The sequence below is a fragment of the Maylandia zebra genome, linkage group LG20 (genome assembly GCF_041146795.1).
Source record: "Maylandia zebra isolate NMK-2024a linkage group LG20, Mzebra_GT3a, whole genome shotgun sequence".
NCBI classification, from domain to species: domain Eukaryota; kingdom Metazoa; phylum Chordata; class Actinopteri; order Cichliformes; family Cichlidae; genus Maylandia; species Maylandia zebra.
Window position 1 is genome coordinate 33,450,444 of NC_135186.1, and position 22,657 is coordinate 33,473,100.

The 22,657-nt window shown below is 39.5% G+C and overlaps 1 protein-coding gene across 1 annotated transcript in view; it reads right to left on the minus strand.

Annotated features, from left to right (window-relative positions):
• The window catches only part of cables2b (Cdk5 and Abl enzyme substrate 2b), a 49,461-nt gene that overhangs the window by 20,672 nt on the left and 6,132 nt on the right, over window positions 1-22,657 (minus strand). Inside the window, exon 2 of the mRNA XM_014407459.3 lies at window positions 1,059-1,154. Coding sequence (XP_014262945.3) covers window positions 1,059-1,154 — 96 coding nt within the window. The remainder of the gene's footprint in view (window positions 1-1,058; window positions 1,155-22,657) is intronic.

Sequence of the window (22,657 nt, forward strand, 5' to 3'; positions counted from 1 at the left end):
GTCCTCGAGTTTTGCGTTACAAAACGTACCACACAGTTTTCATTGTGATTCCTGAGCAGTCAATGTAGGAGGAACGGTTTGAAAAAGAGCCAGAGCATTTGCCATTGTAGCCTCTACTGATAGCGCACCTCTACATAAAGCTTTCACAGACCTCCACAGGCCTCAACCTGCTGCATCGACCTTGTTCCACATGCTGGGGGACATTAGGGATCAACATGCCTCTAAATACAGTCTACACCTTGGCTGAAGCAGCTGAATGACGTGTTTTTTACCTTCAAACTCAAATATAGTTAAGGGAACAACTTCAGACTCACTGTGGAGCCAAACGTGGGCAAAACATTTCAAAGATTTGTTGTTTTTCAGAGTTCAAGACCAAAGATTCAGTTTTTCAGTATTGTTTGTTTTTACTTTTCATCCTTTTGTGATTTGATAATTCAAAAAGCTAAATTAAAAGACACCAAATATAAAATGTATACAAAAATGGGATATAAAAGTCACCAGCACTTTATACAGACCTCACAAGAAAAATAATTGCACTCTGAAGACTTATATTTAACAATAGAGCTATAACAGAATGATACATATTTATGCTACAGTAGTGTTCAGCATGTTTAGCACAAACATGCTGAACACCAGCACGCTGGTGACAAAACATGATCACACTGAGAAACTTTATTTATTTATTTTTATATTTATGTTTATATTCCTCGAAAAGGTTATTTTATCCTGTTGCTAGGGAACTTATGGCATCATACCATGTCCTGTATAATTAAACCTTTGTAGATAAAAATGAGATGCCACTGTGATTAAATTAAAATGACGGGATACTTTTATTAGGTGTTATAGATGCTTATATGCTAAAACCAGATTATTTCAGCTCTTTGCTCGGTGATTGCTAGGCAACATAATGACATCATAATATTTGATATAGATATGAACCTTCAGGGTCCTGGTATGTACCTGTGTATTGCAGATTCTGAGTATTAAAGTAAGTAGTTTGTATTACTGCTCATTGTTAAATCTGATGGTACAGAATTGTGGGAGTCTGTGTGGCTCACCTGCTGCCTCTTGTGTCGTACTGTTTCATATTTTTGATGAAGTGAATCTTCTTGGTGTGTCGAGGTCTGGGAGAACCACCGGAGAGGTTACGAGTTCTGCAGAGGGAGAGCGAGACAGAAAAAAAACATGAATATTAATAAGGGCATTTGCTCTCAAATCTGTAAACAAGAAAGAGGTTGCCAGTAGACACAGTTTCCACTTAAAAGACACGCACACACACTCACAGAGTCACAGAATTAAGCCTAAAAATGCCTCAAGACGGAACGTTACCAAAGCTTCTTGAGCAAAACACATATTTTTCCATCTTTACAACAAATTAAAACATTCAGAATAAATATACAGCACAAGTTTAGGGATCACTAAAATAAATAAATTCTTCTTACAGTTCACATCTCTGAGTTCTAAACACATCCCGAGTTTGTGTGTCTGCCTGGTGAAGGTCAAGTTCTGAGCCAGGTTGTATCACTGTGCCGACCCTCATGGATTAAAACAACAGATCTCGACATGAAAGCGGGCCAAGAAGCTCAGCGCCGTGACATCACAGCAGTTACATAACGTTACTGACATCAGCATTAGTCTCACACACGTACGGCACCTACACAAGCTGAAACTGCATGTTACTGCACCGCGGTCATTTACATCGTCTCATGATGAACATCATGTCACGATGCAGCACAGTCGCCATAATCATGCACATACATTTCTGCAAACACATACAGAAACTTCCTCAGCGAGGGTTGCTCCTCATCTTACATGTAAGAAAAAACAAGGAAAAGTCCCATATTTCATTTATACTCAGAGGACCAGCATGCAGTGCTGCAGTCAGATCAGGTTACACAATGCTTTGAACTAAGCCAATAAACTGGCCACAAATAGAAACTCACATTTATAATGCTCTTGCTATTATTGGTTGGTGATGAATATTTCTCCTATAACTCTACACTAGATCATAAATACAGGATTATGCAACTGGATAAATACATCTGCCTCTCGAGTTGGTTTCTGTTCTTTTCTTCGGGGGGAGTTTGTTGTTTTTTTCTTGTTATATTTTGCTGATTTAGCTTCTGTGTTCTTGAGAATTTAAAACTACTGCTGTGTCCAAAATCCTCCACTCATTCACAATAGATAATATCAAATATAATAAATACTTACCACAGTAAGTGCTAGTAAAATTAAACAGGTGGAGGATCAACTAATAATGTTTGAACATCTACATGTTTCTCAGAAGTTAAAACGGGCAGAAGTTTACCAAACTGGAAAAGATATGCCTACATATTGTTTCAGAATAATGTTCTATAAAATAAAACATTGCATCTTCAGTGCATAATGTTTTCCAAAAACTTCCAGGAATCTGGAGAAATCTCTGTGCGCAAAAAACAAAGCCAATAAAATCAACATTGGATGCCTGTGACTTTTGGGCTCTCGTGATTCTGTCACGCCTGTGCACGCCTCGCTGAGCTCGGGAGCACTTTCAGAAATCACTGTGTCCCATCCACAAAATGCAGGTTAAATATCACATCTTTGGAAGAAGAAAAGATTGTATTAGTGCATTAGAATAGACAGCTTACACATCTGGAAAGGCACCATCAATGCTGAAAGGTATTTACAGATTTCAGAGCAACACATGCACTCGTCCAGATGACTTCTTTTCAAGGAAGGAATTGTATAATTTTTAAAAAGCATAGCTTTACAGAAGAGTCTGGGTGCTGAACTGGCTTGTCTGTAGTCCATCCACCCACCCATCCATCCATTCTCTTCTGCTAAAACAATCCAGGGTCAGTGGCCCAGCTACAATAAAGCACGAGGCAGGGTACACCTCAGACAGGTTGCCGTCCTGTCGCAGGGACAACACATACAGACAGACAACCATTCACACACACAGAATTGCCAATGAAATGAATGCCACTAAGTGCACGTCTTTGGATTGTGGGTGTGGACCCAGAGAGAGAGAACCCACGCAAACATGGGAAGATCATGCAAACTCCACACAGAAAGGCCTCGGCCACATGGTGGATTTGAAGCTTCTTGCAGTAAGAGGAGTTAGGATACTGCACTGGCCTGTCTGTGGTCCAGACCTTTTACCAACTGAAAACATGTGAAGCACCATGAAATTAAATATATAGCAAAGGAGACCCAGGATGGCCGAGCAGCCAAATTTTAGCAACTGGTCTCCTCATGTTAAAGAGCAAATATTAGCACATATTATTCTAAAATGGCACCGTTTCTCACTTTAAATATTTTATACATACTGTGTTGTACTTTAAATAAAGATGATATTTATAAAATATGCAAACCATTGCATTCAGTTTTTATTTGCAACCCAAGCTGGTTTATAAAAACAATTCATATCATGATGTGACTCCGTACTTCCTATCGTTCGTCAGTTTTGACAATAGTCGGTTAGCGACTTTCCTGAACAGGTGATTTTATATGGTTTCTCCCCCACGTAACAGTGTGCATGACTATAATCAGGAGTCATTGGTAGGAAACAGAAACCAACCTTACTGTGCATTTTATAAATGGCTTTTGTTTCATACATCAATCATTTTTATTTTGAGAAACAACATTACAAAAAGTCTGAAGAAAACATGTTATAAACACATGCAGAAAAAACATATCCAATCTCTTCCTACAATATTACAGCCATCATTCAATACAGTCCCTAACATTTGCGTGAAGGACAATATAACATATTTTTAAGCAGAACATTTTATAAACACTCTCACAGGAGCCAATGGAGATTTGATCTGCAAGCCCATAGAGAGATGGCTGTCTGCTGGGAAACATAACGCTTACACAACTATGAATTCACACACACACACACACACACACACACACACACACACACACACACACAGCATCTGCTACTGTTTTTTTATGGTCGGCTTGCTGATCCCACACCACATGGAGTCTAAATCACTGTTATCGCTGCTGCTCACTGTCTGACTCAGTAATACATGACTGGGAGATGAGAGCTGCTGTGTGTGTGTGCATGTGTGTGTTTGTGTACATGTGTGTTATGCAGTTATAACATCTGGGTTGTGACATCTGAATGTGAGGCTTTAAGAGGATTGTTGCCTTCTGCTGGTCAACAAATACCCGACCAAACACACAATTCACATATTGACAAAGGAATTTAAATTGATTCAAACAGCAACGTATCACCTCCTAAATAATTTCTGGCCACATTTATTGGTCAAACACTTAATTAAAATGATATTATGATGGTGCAGCGGTGCCGTGATTCATTACATTTTTATGTCCCTGAAAATCTATTAAATGTTTCGCTCTTTTCCCATGAATCGTTTTTGACTGCCTGCCTGGTGCCATTTCAGAACCATGCGGGACTCGTTTACAATACTTTGGTCACATCTGCAAGAGAGTTTTAATAATAAGCATCCTTCTTTTCTTTAACTTCATTGGCTCATTAATTAATTAGTTAGTTCTATGTCAGATCCACTGAGCTCAGTCTCTTCCATGCTACTTCAACGTGCAGACTGAACTTGAACTCGGCACCGCCAACCTCAATCACATCACGTCACTAGCTGCACAGTACAGAAGTTCACAATTTCATTTAGCCTCATGGATCATTTTCCTCCTGTGGATATAAATATAGATTTAAAATAAAAAAAGCCACGAAAGCCCTCTAAGCTGTCACGCCTCATTTGTTATCAATCCCAAACATTCTATCTTTGGTAGCCAAACTCACGTGATGGAATCTTCTCAGCATTCCATTTCCAAGGGAACCATCAGTGAGCGGCATACTGGAATGTTGTGGATTGTTTCCATTGTGTGGGAAGGGAAAGAGCCCACTGGATGAAGTTAATGGTAAGGGATATGACAAAGATGATGGCGCTCAGTGTTTAAGATAAAGACAAATAAAGACATATCTGCTTTTACAAGAGCAAACACTTGCTCTACTTAAGTGCCTTTGAGCAGGACACTACTCCACTTGGATTGCCCGTGGTTGTCATGGGGACAAGTTGATGTTTGGAACCAAAAGTAAAACAAAGAAAGATGACAAAGTTATCAAAGATGGAATGAAAACCAATCAAATACTCAGACAAGATCCGGGATTCTGGATAAAATGAGGTTTACTTTTAGTCCTTCAGACAGAAGAAGAGCTTTTACGCTCCAATCCATCCCAAACAAGTGTAAATAAAAAATTTTAAAAAAATATACATTTTTACATGATACATGAAATTTCATACAAAAGTATCGACGACACTAGTCAAAACGACGCACTTTAAAGGGGGTAGTAAACAACTTTTCTAAATAGAAAATACTGTACATGTCCTGAAGAGTTACAATGTTAAACACTTTAGTTAACATTAAACTAAAGTGTTAAGCAGTTATTTTATACTTTCACTTATTCATTTCAGGGATAACTCTACCTAGGCTACTTTTGTAGTCACATTTGACTTGTGCTGTAATGAATGAACACAATCACAGCAGCTCATTGGGAAAGGATGAAGAACACCCTTTATTTACACGTATACCTTATAAATGCTACTGCCTGAAAGCGCTAATAAAACTGTATTTTTTTTCTATATGGTCAGAAATATCATTATTAATATCATTACTGCAAATTTTCTTTATATTACCCATCCTTAAACCCACACAGAGCATTTTCAGTTATTGGGACATATCCAATATGGATAATCTCCTGGTACATGTGAGAAAGGCCAACTTACCTGGACCTTTTTCTTCCAACATCATCTACAGATGAAAGTCATACAGAATATGTTCCAATATGTTAAGTTAAATTAGCAAGAACAAGTAAAGAAAGTCCGTGCTACCTTTGGTACTCAGACTTTATGACACTGACAAAAAAAGATTTGAGGTTTGTCGCCCAGCCCTTCTTACGAACGTGGGTGAATAATATGCAGCTGCAGTAATGACAGTAACTCATCTCATGAGTGGCAGCTACAAATAACAATTTGGCTTTAACAACCTGTTTGGAGAGACCACAATCAGACACCCAAACACAATTATCATAAAATTCCTCAGCTGGAGTGTGACTGACATTTAACAGAATGGCTTTTTTGCACTGTCATGATAAACAGCCCTGTCAGTTATCTTGAAATTATTTTCTCAGCTTGGAGGGTTGAGTGAGGAAACGCTGTAGGAATAAACATCAACAATATCTGCAAAGAGAGAGATAGCTGACGCCACCACTCTCCCAGTCTAAATCTGTCCCAGTGTCTGAGCTGTGGATCAGCGGGCTCGTGATTACAACGCTCTGACCAGCAGCCCATTTTCATGAGAACCAGCCAGCCTCATCTGTCTGGGATGCTGTGGAAAATTCCCATTCTGTGGGAACGGAAAGATCCAGTGATAACTCCCTTGCTGCTACTAAGGAAGATGATTGTTGGTGATCAGATAAAGACATACTGAGGGTACAACCACGCGAGGTGCTATTATCTTGTTTACCGCTGATTTTGTTTTTCATAACTTCCTTCTTACAGAGGATGTTTAGCCAAAAGCAAACTCTAATGTCGTCTTGCGTTTATATTCAAATACAAATCAGGAATGTCAAAACTAATTTTACATCACGGACCACACTTTGATTTTCAGTGGTCTGAACTGGTGAAAATCCATTTTCCCTCAGTGTAAAGAAGTTTGACTGCATATTAAAGCTGTATCTCACTATAAGAAGAAGAGCAATTTCATGTCTCAGTTTTTCTACATGATAAAGAAATGCTGCTGTAGCAAAAGAAGTCAGTCGGCACAGTTCTCTGCACTTAAATCATAAGAAATGAATGCACAACCCTACAGAAAGTGTTCTGGGAACTCGTTGCACAAACTGCTACGTTTTTGTTAATTAATTTAGTATGAATGACTCTGGCAAAGTAGGACAAGATGTTAACTTTATGAAAATACAATTAAAAGTCCAAAAGTTATTACCACCACAATCACATTTTCCAAAGACATCCAGTGGGCCAGATTGGGCTGATTCTGGCCCCCGGGCCTTATTTGTGACACCCCTGCTTTACATCGATTTCTTTGCCAACTTGATATACCAGAACTTTTACAACTGATAATACGACATTAATGGAGGCCGCAGTTTTAACTGAAGAATGATGGGTACAGTGACACTATTCTGCAGAATAAGTAGAATAATAATAAACATATCTTCCTACTTTTAAGTGGTATTTTTTTCTCCTTCAGTGATACAGATATAATGATGTAGGTTGTGTTGTAGATTATTGTTTGTACTGACTCATATTATTACTATGTCACAATTGCTGTGTGAAATGATCTACTGTGGGTGCATCCTGCTGTGATTTACTTGAAAGTTGGAAATGGACTGGTTTTAATGGTTATTCTACCCTAACGAGACATATTTATGCATTCACACAAGGCTTTGTTTGATAGACTTTTGAAATTTTGATTTCAAGGACATACGTACCTTTGGAGGGGGCAGTCAGCACACTCAAATGGCAGTTTGTGAAACAGTCACAGTCTCTATGTATTGATTTGTGGTTTTGGAAATTAATTTGAGCTTCTTTTCGTGTTCCTCGATACAAATTTCCCACTCCAAATTTCATGTCACTGAACGTGACTCTTTATCTGTCCCACATGAGCAGTACTGATTCATGTCCACGTGCACAAAATGAACATTTTCTTATTTTGAAAAGCCAAAAACAGTCTGCATTTCAAGGTTGGGGGTTGATGGTTTTTCACCACATATCACGGTTCCAGTTAACGTTATTAATTAGATTTAGACATTCACACCGATTGGCTTCAGTTAATACAGCAGCTGCCATTTTTTAAGGCTCATAAGTACAACAGACACTAACTATATTGGTTTCAAAGTTGTGCTGATATCACAGAAAAACATGACAATTTGTGACTTTGGTGATTATTACAATTATTACAATTTTTTCTGATACTGGCCTGAATTAGAAGATGACCTGAGCCATAGCTACTCACTGCAGCTGTAAGAAAGGTGATTTGGGGTCATTTTATTGGGGGTTTGAACATTTGAGTTCCCAGGTTGTTCTCTATACTCACACTAAGCCAAACCAAACACTTTGCTGCTGCAGAGTACATTAATGAAAAACTATGATTTTACAAACAAAACCATTGAACTAAGTGAAACCCAAGTGATGATTCAAGTTAATAATATTTAGGTCGACCCATTAGGATTTGAATGAATAGTGTTTAAGTGCATTTTTTAGAAATAAAGCGACCTTCAGGAAACAGCGAGTGAGCAGCGAGCAGGTTCGGTTCTGCTCCTGTTTTTAGGAACCGCAGTGATGAATTTGTCTGGGTCGGAGTCACTTTGTTTAGTTTGAGTCATGATCACCAGAGTCACACTAATAATAGCTCGAGTTGTTTTAGCCTAAAATAAACTGGTACAAGCCAGCTGGATATGATTATTGGATATTTTTACACTGCACTTTATTGGCCTGATCTCCACATCCATTTGTCTACCTCACTGAAACGTGTTTTCTCGTCTTCAGTCACACGCTTTATTTTCTCCCAGCTTAGTCACATACAGTCACTGCATCCCCTTCTCACACACCTTGTCACACAAAAGAAGCTTTTATTATTATTACTATTATTACTTGTGAAATGGGAATGTGTATTTTTAACTTACTGTCATATTTTAGTCAGGTCATATTTTGGTCTTTGCATTTAAGTATAGGCCATGTGGTGACAGGCTGTTTTCTGAAGGTGGCCGGTTTCACTATAATTTCTTTCTCACTTAGACTGCCATTATCACAGATCCTGTAGAAGCTCCTGTCATAGACTGATGGTTACACTTACACTCAAGTTATCATAAAAAAAACAAACACTTCCTAACATTTAGGATACAGACACCAACATATCTCAGACAAGATACTGTCATAATAATTTAGTTATGGAGCTATTTGGAGGTCTCTTCATTTAAGTGCCTGGACAAAAACACTGACTAACATGCAGTTGAAGTTAAACTGAGCACCGACACTCTTTTCCACATGCTTTCACCTCTTTCTCTCGCTGTGCGATGAGAGCTATTGAGACCAGACAGATCCATTGAAAAGTCAGTCACAGCACAACAAAGGAGATGTCACGTTATCCATGAAGTCTGAAAAACAGCTATAATCTTCTCCTCTGCGCCAGAGCTACTTTTAACTCCTCACTACTTTTCGTTGCCTTCATCTCTCTCAGTCCTTTATGTTGGTCCAAAAATATCTGCTTTCATTCTAATATTACACTTCAGTTCATCACAGGACATTTAAGAGTAACTTCATACACTCAAACACCAGGACACAATTAATTGGTGTTCTTTGGTGATAAACCAAGGCTGGATGAAAACTGAAAAATGACCTGTGCACTAACTGACACACTGCTGGTTTGCCACATCAGTACATGCAATCAGGGCTAATAATCCACTTTTAATGAAGCCAATTCATTAGGAAGCAGGCCATTTGGTTATGGGAAAAAAAGCATAATCACAATTATTTTCAATAATTATGGTGATAATTTTCTAAAAAGATTAAATGTTAATGCCCTATCATTCTCATCTGAGATAGAGCTGCAAGATCATGTGCAAAAATCAACAACAACAAATCACAATCAACTGGATTGAGGTTTAATGATTATTTATCAGGATTATCCATCGATTTTGGTTCATTGGTTCATTTTATATGACATGAGACTCCTAGTCTCTAAGTAAAAATGAAGAAACATGATAATAACTCCACACTGGTGTCAGACCACTAATTAGTATCAGCAGATACCCAAACCCAAGTATCAACTCAGGAGTGGAGAAGTTGTTCATGTTGGGAGCTAAAATCATAATTAAAATTACAAATCTAATTAGGTGCAGCCAACATTTGAACATTTGGTTTTGGACAAAGTCATAATTCCTCTCATGAGAAAAACAAGTTGTTAAAAAGGCAACACAGATAATAAGTACCTACATCAACTATTATATGAAACCTGTAAGGCCTATTATCGTCCATTTCAGGGCGACCGTGGCTCAGGGAGTTGGGAAGCATATCTGTAACCGGAAGGTCGCCGGTTCGATCCCCGGGCTCTCTGTCCTTGTCGTTGTGTCCTTGGGCAAGACACTTTACCCTACTTGCCTACTGGTGTTGGCCAGAGGGGCCGATGGCGTGATATGGCAGCCTCGCTTCTGTCAGTCTGCCCCAGGGCAGCTGTGGCTACAACCGTAGCTTGCCTCCACCAGTGAGTGAATGAATAGTGGCATTGTAAAGCGCTTTGGGTGCCTTGAAAAGCGCTATATAAATCCAATCCATTATTATTATTATTATTTCTCCTGTATGTCTCGCTTAGGGCTGAACGATATATCGCATTTGCGATAATATCGCGACATGATCAAGTGCAATTTTCTAACCGCAAAGGCTGCGATTATACTCTGGACATGTCCAAATTCATGGGCTGCATCCTCCTGAGGCCGCATTTGTAGACCGATTACGTCACAGCGACGCGCCGAAGGCTGTCCAAATTACTACCATATCCCAGAATTCATAGCGCGGCCCAGCCAAACTCCAGTTTCCAGCAATGGCGGCCGCTACTAAGTTTTAAAATTACTCATACTAATCTTTCTGGGTCACAAAATAAACTTTTAACATATTTTCAGGCGAGAAAGTAGTTGTGTAAACATCAAATATCTGCTAGGTTTATCAAGATATCCCATATTTGCAAAAGTGCTTCGACGTTTTCAGAGGCGTCTGCTACCCACCAGCTCGACAGCTAGCCGGGAGCTCGAGGATTACTGATGCGGCCGAGAACGGCACAACTCCCGGCACATCATTTTCAGATCACCGCGGAGTTTCGCTGCTCGGGTTAAACGTAATATATAAGTCACTTAGACAACCTAAAAATGTTATTGTTGGGCTTTTTTCAGTGTTTTGTTTGTTCGTGAGTAAATCGGTTTGGCTGAGATTAAAGTTATTAGATTAGATAAAATAAAACTTTATTAATCCCCCGGGTGGGTTCCTCCTTGGTTTTCACACAGCTGACTAAACGTCAAACAGAAAACTTATTAAACAGAAGTATGAGACAGTCGAGAATTTACGCCAGTGTCTGGTTATATTTTAGATAGCAAGAAGCAGACGGCCGAGTTTATTAAACTCCACCGAGACAGCGGTGACGCTAATCAGAAGGCTAGACCGTCCAATTTCACGCCTTTAAACTTTAAAGGCGTGTTTGTGTGTGTGTTTATACAATTGCTATTATGTTTGCACTTTATGTGTAATGTTACTGACTGCAGAGATCAGTAAGATGTGTGTATTTTTTATTTATTAGTTTTATTTATTTAATATTATTTTTTAATTGAATGACTGTCTAGTAGTTCACAGATGTCGAAAAACTGAGTGTGGTAAAGCCACTGATTTTGTTTATGTATATTTCTGCAATCTGCACATTGTACTGACTTTCATTTTAATGTTTACACCAGGGTTCCTTGTCAGCACTTTATGCTCAGATGTTTGTAAGCTAAAAATAAACTATTGTGTATGTTCAAATATACTGTTGTGATTGAAGAAGTTAAATAAAAATGTCAGTCATCAATTCATGCATCACCTCATGTCATCATAACAGAGGTCTGTCTTCCAGGAAAGAACAGTTTAAAATTAATGTAATATAGTATTGGCCATACTATATGATGTATTGCTTGTCTTTGTTTAATAATACAGAAGACAAAGACCTTAAAAAATAATCGCATCGCAATTTTGGGGCCAAAAAAAATCGCAATTAGATTATTTTCCATAATCGTTCAGCCCTAGTCTCGCTCTGCACAGATGATTTTTGTTCATAGTTTCATGTTGGAAAAAACATATTTTTTAAGTCTTATTTTAAATATGGACGCAGCAATACTGACCTTGTTAAAGTCATCTCATATCAGCCAGAAAGAACCAAACCACAAGCAGCTCATTACTCTGAACCATCTGTTTGCATGTCTGCACATCTACTGCTAAATCAACACAATTAAAAAATACACAAACCAGAGAAGGATGTCATGATTGACCTCACTGAGAGTTGGGTCAGTTAACATAGTTAGGTTTAGGAAACCTGCACCTGTCACTCTAATTCCATCCATTCTCTTCCGCTTATCCAATTGAGGGTCGCAGGTGGGGGTGGGGGGCTGGAGTCTATCCCAGCTGTCATAGGGCGAGAGGCAGGGTACACCCCAGACAGGTCTGCCGCAGGGCTAACATTCGCAACCACTCGCACTAACATTCACACCTATGGGCAATTTAGAATCATTAATCAGCCTGACCCTGTGGGAGGAAGTTGGAGTACCCAGAGACAACCCACGCAAACACGGGAAGAACATGTGAAGTCCACACAGAAAGACCCTGGCCTGATGGTGGAAGTGAACTTAGGACCTACGTGCTATGAGGCAACAGTCATTAATCATAATAATGATAATTATAATAATAATAATAAAAAATAATACCTGTCTCAGTCATTAATAATGATTTTTAAAATCATCATTAATTATTGGCATCATTACCTTAATAGGTTCACTGGTGGCGTTCAAAGATTTGCTTTGCTGCACATCAGTGTAACTGGTTTGAATAAGGCAGGAACTACAGACTAAAATAAGAACAGTCATGTAAAAAAAAGGAACTAAATGGCAAGTGAAATTCTAAACACTCTGCTCTCATACCATCACTTTGTCTTTACTTGTCTGCATGAGCGTGTGTGAATGCCTTAAAGTGTCCCTCCCTCTCTCTGTCTCTCACACACACACACACACACACACACACACACACAATTACAATTACTTAAATGCTAAATCCTGAGCAAACATAGAAACTAATAAAAACACAAACCATAGATTAAATGTTGTTCTTAAATCTCCATCCTACACACAAACAGACACACACAGCAGTGTATAAGGACAGTGTCCACACTTCTGACAGTGACTGACAGACAGCGGACACCACACGGATTACACTGCATGGACGTCTGACTGAGCAACACACACACACACACACACACACACACACACACAAGTCTACCCAGCAGGCCTGCTGCGCATCTTACGTCACCGGATTAACAAACACCTTCTGCTTCGCCTTCAGCCTGATCCCCTGGGTCCAAAAAACAAAAACTTCCATTATTTCTTATCATTCTTCTCTCACTCCTCTTTTTTTCTCAAAAAACCCAAAACGTAATATTTCTTGGTTATCTTTTGGATTCCTAGAAAAATGTTTCCTGTCCTCTTGCTTCTTACAAATCTTAAAGTGTTTAACAAATCTGTGGTTACGTTTCTCCCTGTGCAGTATGTCTGTGTCCAGACCAGACCATGCTTGTGATGCTCATGTCAGGGATCAATAATGGTAAAAGGTTATGGGAATAACTTGCTGTGATTTTTAACCAATACCCTCAGTCAGTGTCAGTCATATCCAAATATGACTGACACATGCAGCACAGATGTCTCTGAGCACGCACAGGCGAGTTTATACATGTAAGTTCATGCATGTGTGTTTGTGTAGCAGCTACAAGGAGCCATAATAATCATCACCAAACGAGAGAAAACAGGCGGAGGGCATTTCTGACTGCTGGATTGATTTTTAAATCCAAGCACGATCGTATCTGCGGAAATGCTCATTTATCTCGTCTCTGTAACCTTGTTGCACCGCACATTTTTCCCTGTGAAAAACTGCTGTGAGTGAGAGGTGACCCGTGACGAGCACAACAAAAACAATTATTATTGTTGTTGTTGTTGTTATTGTCGTCCTTGTCATCGCTGTTGTTGTTATTATTATCGTTATTATTAAACTAAGAAGCAAATCACCCAATCCTTACACAGGCAGCTACAAAACAAAATAAACTAAGTCAGTCTGAAGCCAGACATGTTGGCTGACAGGTTTCTTACATATACACTGACCTAACTATTTGGCTATGTTTAGTACAAACATTCAGAACAATCACAGAAACAAAAATAACTGAATGAGAAAATAGAAAAATAAGTATCAGAGGTCCACTTTCAGAGACAAAACTAAGCTGAGGTTGTTTTGGGTTTTTTTTGTTTTAGATACTCTGACACTACTAACAAGGCTTTAACCGCACAAAGTAAACAGTAAAGCAGAAGCATGTGAGAGGAAATGACCCTTCATCAGCCTACTGAGGAGCCTAAACTGTTTCTAGAGAACAAAGTTCTGCAAACTGGATGTGACTGATAAGACTCGGTGGGTTTGTGGGAGGAATGCACTGATGAGCATCTTTATTAGCAGAAGAATTTGTCCCACATGTGGGCATGTGTGAGATTTCACTTTTACATTCTCTGCAAAACACAAAGTAACAAGTCATGTGTAACATATCACTTTGTTAAGAAAAGATTTAAAGTACTCTGAAGTAGCATGAGTGAGTCATGGTAGGCTGATACAAATAAGAGTACATGGTTATATTTTTATGGTGCAGAGAGTGTAAAAAAAATAAGAACCCAGATGCCAAGGGAGCATATTTCAATGTCAAAGTAAGCTATTTATGCAGCTACTGATTGGTGAGTGTGGTAAATAAGAGACATAAAGGAGGTCTTCCTCATTCTTCTACAAGAGAAGTCACCCACACAAAGAGCTAATTCAAAATGCTTCCTCTAGAAAGCTAACTAGTCACTACCACTAGCCTCGCCTAGCCTAGTTCCTACCATCCAACAATGGGAATGTCGCTCTGGATCGTTTTTCCTCTGAAGTATTTCTAAAATTTCTGATCTGTGACTTCAGAGTTTGTACCAGAATCATCTGAACAGTCAGGCTGATGTGAAGCGAGAAAGTGTGTTTGTGCGTCACGTGTGCTAAGGATGTGGATGGGAGTGGGGTTTCATTGGACAGGTGTGCATGTTTAGACAAACACAAACACTGTAAGACACACAGATGATGTCAGTCAGATTCCAGGTCCCCTTGTTTGTTCTCATAGTGTGTGTGTGTGTGTGTGTGTGTGTGTGTGTGTGTGTGTGTGTGTGTGTGTGTGTGTGTGTGTGTGTGTGTGTGTGTGTGTGTGTGTGTGTGTGTCAAAGTCTGTACTAATCAGTTTTCCAGTTGAATCTGATAAGTTTACTCCTTCAGACAACAAATTCTGCAACACTTTTGGTGTGTGCAGGCAGAGAGCGAGAGGCAGGGAAAATATCCAACATATCAGTTGCCTGAGTGCTGACTGATATTCCACACAGATTTTGCTTTTACGGTACAAAACATATCTCCTTCACAGTAAGCAGACAGGTACTGTAGTAGAGGCCGAAGCAAGAACAGCTACTTTTGGGTAGTTTAAAGTTATTTTAGCATGAAAAGTGTTCAGTTTTGTTGATAAGGAGATTTTCTCTGAAACCACACTTAGTTCATCTCAGTTTTCCTTGAAGGAGGTGAATAAAAATGCTCAGTCTTTTGCACATTTCTATTGCACTGCTGTGCCTGCATCGTTCTGTTCTGTCTGCTGTTGCACTGTCTTTGCTTTGGTTTTTGCACATTGCACTTTATGTAGTCCTGTGTAGATTGTCTGCCATATGTCATATGTAGCACCACGGTCTTGGAGAAACGTTGTCTCGCTTCACTGTGTAGTGTATCAGTGCACGTTTGGAACGACAAAGACACTTGACTTGACTAAAAAAAAATAACAGTAAACAAACTCTATTAGTCTGAATCATTTCCAGCTAATTTATTACATGAAGAGTCTTTAAACCTTACTGCTTTCACCACACTAACATGCAATAACTACGTGTTAAGAGCCACATACAGGCATCACGAAACAGGAATTGCAACATGACACCACGTATGTCTGGCAACATACAAACAACCACAAAAAAATATAGTATGATGAGAAAAAAACAAAACCAAAAACAGGAAGATAAAGTGAAGAAAAAGAAACTCAAAACAATCAACTCCTAAAGAAAATGATAGTTATCTTCCATTCGACCCACATCATAGCTTTTTCCTAATGTTGAAACGACTGCTGTGACTGTGCCTTTTATGGCCATTTAAAAGCTGTAAAGAATTAAATAAGGGTGTAACTGTCCAATATATTTGGATATCAGTCCAATCGTGACCCAAAAAGCCTGTTTGGATAAGGATAATGGGCCGATGGATTCAATTAAATGTTATATTTTTCTGTCTTTACTCCACCACGCTTCAGCAGCAGCGGCCTGGAGGAAGCTAATAGCAAAGACTCAACAGTTTGGAGGTGTGTCTTATCTGCTGTTTGTTTGTTTAGAGTAGGTTTAACCGCAAAGTTTGGACAAGTGAGCTGACATGACTAAATGCCTCACCCCCGCTTTCTCATTTTCATAATGTGTGGCCAAACACATGCTAGGCAGCTTTTATTGTAGTCAGGGTAACATTAACGTTATCTCCTCTTTGTCTGTGCCTCATCCAACCCACTTCCTTGAGTGGGTACCCATAAATGGCAGCATTCAAATGTTCTCATGAGACAAATGAAAAGTAGAATAAAGACCTTGATGTCTTGCACATAAAAGCAAGAACACCAACACTGGTATCAAACTCTTACTCAGTATCGGGAGCAAACTAAAGCAAAGGAATCTGTACCAGTATCAGAAGAGAAACGTTTGATTGGTCCATTTTAAAGCCGCACTTATTTGGCGACTGTTGGGATGTTCAGAGATTTAAGTGCCTCCTTTCAATTCTGAGGTCATAAAATGCACATTAATCATTGAAGGACTGTTGTTCCTGGTATTTTACATCATTAAAGTGATGCTGGATCTATGATGGTGTCTCACAGCCAGTAAAAGGTAATGATCTGGTTTAAAAGGATGCGATTAAATTAACACGAATGTCCTGCTAATTACACCCAGATCACAGCTTCTTCTGTAAAACAGCGCTTGTGTGAACACCACTTCACTCTTTCATCCGGTTCCACTGAGAAGATTAGTGTTGACCTTCAGTTGCTCTTCCTCTGCTTTATTCCAGTTTTCTCAGCCAGTAACTGCTTACAAACTCCTGGCAGTAAAAGACTGTTTAATGAACACTGATGCAAAGATCCTAAAACATATCCATGCAAATGAGCTCAGCGAGTCTTTTCAGCCTGATGTCACAAGTGGAAAATCTCCATTTAAACAAGGAACCACCCTCTTTAGTCAGTCTGAATTAGATGTCAGTGACTCTATGAAGTCATTCAGGGAACACCTGAACCTCCAGGGGAAGTTCAGCCAAAGAGGCCTGACTGAGTGGCTGCCTAATAGGTAGGTCAGGAGAGATTTAGTGTTTCCCCTGGCACAAAAACTGATCTGCTGCGTCAGTCTTGGAGGAAAAAAGAAAACTAAAAGTCCTCAGGTGTGTTTTGCTAAGGCTAAAAAATACTGCGTTTGGCACAAACATGTTTTTTCTTGATGTTAGACCTACACTGTGCACTAAAAGAAAAAGACATTTAGGGCAAATGTAAGATTATGCATTTTAATGGCTTAGTATAGATCAGGATGCCTCCTTGATCAGATGTCCAAACAACTTCATCTCCTCCACCGAGCTCGCTCCGCATGTTTGAGTTCTTCTCTCGAAGGCCACGTTACAGAGGAAACTCATGTCAGCTGCTTGCATCCACAGCCTTGTTCTGTCAGTCACGACCCAGAGTTCACGACCATAGGTGAGGGTTAAAATGTAGATCAACTCAAACCTGAGCTTTGCTTTCCGGCTCAGCTCTCTCTTCACCACAACAGTCCTTCAATACTTTAATTGAATTCAAGTCAGAAAGGAGGAGAATGAAGCCGAGTGTGTCTCAGCGTGCGACTGACAATTCAGTAAGCCACAAACATGCAGCATTTATGGACTTCTCAGTCACATCTGGCCCTTGCTCTGCTGTCAAACAGCTGGATGGAAACAACTCAGCTTGAAGCTTCAAAATGGGACTTACTAACCAAGTATGATGTCAACGGTGGCTGTACTTAAAAACAGAGTCAGCGCAGGAGTCACAATCAGATATAAGCATTGACATTTGCCCACAGCACGTATAGATATGCAGGGTATTCCCCTCTATATTTAGCTGAGGCGATAAGGCACACAGACATCAACATATTTCATTTGGATTGTAGTATCACTATTAAATTCTCATATCTATGAATTGAGGACAGCCAAGATCCTGTTAAGTAACCTAGAAAAGCAGCGTGCACTGATGAGACTGCTCACAGGTGTGATTAATCCTGCAAAGTTCACACACAGGCTGATTACTGTCAACACGGCTTGACTCAACTTAATTAGTGGCTGTCTGCAAAGCAAACCCAGATCAGCAGGTACAAGAAGACTGAAAAAGACAAGACCTTGTGACCTTGACCTTGAGATCAGGGAGGGGTGGAGACAATATCATCAGACTATTACAGCTGAGGGCTGAAAAGTACAACACGAAGGCTGATTCTGACAGTTGAGTTTAAGGATTTGGTAGCAACTCCTCATCAGTGCAACATCAACTTAATAGACACAAGTGTGTAAGGTGTATCCTGTTTTTTTTTTTTTTTTTTAAATTATGAGTCTGCTGTAGAAGTACAACACTGAATTGGTGGAGTACTTTTGAATCTTGTGGAAAAATGCAGAAGAAAATCATAACCAGTCCCGAAGTGACAAAAGCACCTTTCCATGCAAAATGAGCCAATAGTTAAAAGGTGGAACATAAAAGTCTTTGCACTTGTTATTATGTAGATCTGCTATCAAAGGGAAAATGGTTGAGGTCATATCCAAATATCACGCAGTGTGCTGATAATATAATTACTGTGACGGGCCTTTAGATACACAAACGCATGCACCCACACAACATAACTGACACCCAGCCAAACTCGCACAGACAGGATACTCCAGCACCCTACGAAAAAGCACCATCACCTCGTTTTTAATGCTCCTCAGCAGCACAAAATTCTGAGTAGGCTGACACGCTCACTTTAAATTACCTACAAAAACCCTTTGGTGACTTTGCTCAGTCGGTGCTCTGTAAGTCTCTGCTCCTTTTTTCTCCCTCAGACAGAGAAATTCTTCCAGGACAGCTGGAGAGCGATATAAAGAAATGTAAAACCTAAGGTTTAGATTAAAGCTCGGTTAAATTTAATCATGAATTAGATTATGTCATTACATGCTTTACGCCCTTTCAGACTGTGTCCTAATAAATGTTTTGGTTTAGTTCAGTTGAAACTTCACACTGTCCTAAATTCCAAAAAAAGCAGCAATAAAACTGTAAAAGAAAAAAATCTTTTATGCCTTCTGAACTGAATTATCTTGTTTCATTTTTGAGCTCAAACATAAAGTCATTATGTAATATAATCAAAACTAAGAAGCTGGATATCAGCTGAACTGTTTTTGTGCTCTGTTGTGCAGTAAATTCAACAGTATTATTCAACAAATGATGGATGCATCCAATTTCAAAATATCACGTACATGCATTTATTCATGCATCTGTCATACGCTCATAAAAGAGCAACCAGCATTTTCATAATACTGCAAAATTACAGCTACAAGAACAGAGAAAGTCCACGAGGAGAGCATCAAGTAGGGTTGACTGATCTGATTCATAATTACATGGATCAAAACCACAATACGTTCACACACTGGATGCAGTTCACATCCTGATTTTGCCATTTATTTCGTAAACAGAAACCAGCATGGTGCTGATTTCTGATCAGAAATTTCACAATCGAATCAGAGTGAAAACAATGCAAGACGGGCCCTTTAGGCTGAAAAGACATGGTTTGTATCCAGAAATTAGAAGAATATACAAACATCCAGACCAGAACAGGGACACCGGCTGAACCAGAAACAAGCAGACCACAAGCATTAAAAAGGCTTACACAAAGCACGTCTCCAATTGTGTCGATTTATTGCACCGCAACTGAGTAAGTGTGCCAAAAACGTAAAAGCCTGATAAAATGAGTAAAACTGGAGCCGTGTGAGTAGTAATTATTAATGCAAAACTAACCATGTGTGACATCATTTTAACTCAATTTTTGGAGAGATTTGAGATACAATGAAGTGGAATTCTGCCCTAAAGGGCCGTCGTATGATCTCAAGATATTGCCCACTGCTGACCCAATGTTAATTTTTTTCTGTGTATTTTATTTCCCCCCTGAAACCCTTAGTTTCCACATAAAAATAAGTATATTGCATGTATTGCACATCACAAAGCAACCACTACATATATAGACATCATAAATCGGTTCTGTTTGTGTTTGTTATTCACCATTTCCTGACCAAAAACAGGCAAACGGCTGTTGATATAACAACTGCAGCGTGATAAACTGCATACTACCAAGTACAGTGGGAGTATAACAAACCTTGCCACTTACTTGCAATGGAGACACCGGCAAAACGGAGGGAAAAGCAACAGTGACAGGCAGTCACATGAAATTAGCTGTGGGAGCAGACAGTTTGAGAAAAGCAAAAGTGCAAGTGAGTGCACTGCCAGATAACTCCACTTTGCTGTAACCAGCCGATCTGCAAACATTACAATAAGCACCTCCAAGTCTAAGGTCATGGCTCTTAAGCAGAAAAGTGTGTTTACGAAGAATCTCCGGGCCGCCGTTCACAAGCAGAGGACAGGAAAAAGTGACTGCAGCAGCGTCTGCAGAGATGTGGATGTATTACCATTGTGTTTTGGTGAAGAGAGAGCTGAGTGGGAAGGTCAAGCTGTCGTTTTACTGGTTAACACAAAACAGGTGCCGAAAATATGGCCTGTGCATATGCATCATGTGTGAAAGATATGGATCAAACCATGAGCAAGCAGTGATACACAGCCCCACCAACCATGCATGAAAGCCTGTTAAAACTAGTCTTCAATATCATGCACACATGACTGGAAACCCACTGTCGGAAAGAAAGAAAGATGCTTAAGTTCCTCCAGATATCAAATATCAAAAAGCTCCTTGAACAGAGTGAAGGTGTATCAAAACAGCAGCAGTGAAAGTGTGTTAGCTAACAGCTAAGTGTCCTTACTCTGTAACAGAGTGTCAGTTTCACAGTTTGTTCACTCAGCAGGCAAATGAAGTGGTTGGCTAGCTGGCTGGCAGCACTTCACACACACTGAACCTCAAGGCTAAACAGAGTGCGACTGATGGTCATGTCTGATGATGGCCAACTTCATCACACCAGGAAGAGTCTAGGTGAGAAGAACAGTGTGTTTAAAACCAGGCCCAGCAACCAATGAACACAGGAAACTCAACATTTGTTATGTGTTCAGCAGCTCTTTGAGCCCCAAATCTGCAGAACAGTTTCCCTCCTAAACCAGCGAGTGGATTATTGGTGGGAATCGGATCAAAGTTTAATGACTTACATGGGGAACTGGGTTCCTGCTGCAGCGAGCGAGTGAGCAGCGCTTCAGCCCGAGTGTAGAAAGTGTTTCAGCATTAATAAATGATTACTGCACTAATTTAAAGACATGGTTACAGTAACAAGCTAAGTGCTTTGTTGCACTGTTAGGGGGCACTGTTCTACGAATGCAGCTAAAGGTTGCAGACGAAAGCAAAGGTTGAAAGGCCTCAAAGAGAGCTTGAAAATATGAGACATAAAATAAAAATTGGAATTGTGGCACTAATTATGAAAACATCACTTGTTTCTTAATACAATATTTATGGCATATGGCACATATGCCAAAAATGGGAATTTTATGCATAATGTTATGTCTGCTGATATAAAGTTATAAACTGATCATTCCTGTCCCGTATTCAGACCTGCTACCTTAATGGTAACAAAAGGCTAACGCTACTGTTGGGTAGCTAATGTTAACGCTGTGCTGGCCAGGTTGCCATTTACAGCTGTTTAATTGTATTGTATATTTTACCAACGTCAGTATTGTTGAAATGGGAGTTTTACTCAGTGTTGTGAACATCAACTAGAGAGGGGAGGGCTGTGTGAAGCTGCCTGTCATGAGGAGGAGGCGAAGACAGCACTGCTGACAAAAAAAAAAATAGATTAAAATAAATAATAAAGTAATGATGAAATCTGATTTTTTAATCATTTACTTAATTTAACAGAAACTTGTACACACAATAAATTAAAAAAAATATCTGATAAACACTTCAAACTATCTTTCTATCCTCCTGTCCGTGGTTTTATTTGATCCTTTGTTTACTTCCTCACACTTCATGACCATCAAAAATGATAATAATGTGGTCAAATCAAATCAAATGAAGTTTATCCTCACATCGCACACTCTTGACATCACAGACCAATATTAGGTGTGTAAATTTTACTCATTAATATTATTGGCAGCCCACTTGCTGGGAAAAATAATAAAACACTGTAAGTGCATCATCACAGTAAATTAATCAAATCCTCACACAACAGGAGCTGCAGCTGAAAGCTGGTGCAGCAGTCTGACTGATGAGCTGTTATCTGCTGGTAATTTCCCAGCCTGTTGTTAGGTGTAAATAGGTTAAGCGGTGTTTATCGCTGCGTGGCTGGCATTCTCTGGGTCTGAAGCGCTGCCAACATGATGACGATGCTGATCCATCCATCAGCACTCACGCAGGATCAGCGTGTATGAACCGCTGCCAGGTGAGAATGCATCATAAACACACAAACTCCCTGTCACTCAAGAAAAAATTAAATAACTAAATAAAAAACACACACAGGCTTTATGTTAAGAAATTCATCTCTCACTTTCATTGCTGCTGCAACTTTCTTTTTATCCAGCTCATTTCCATCTGTTTTTG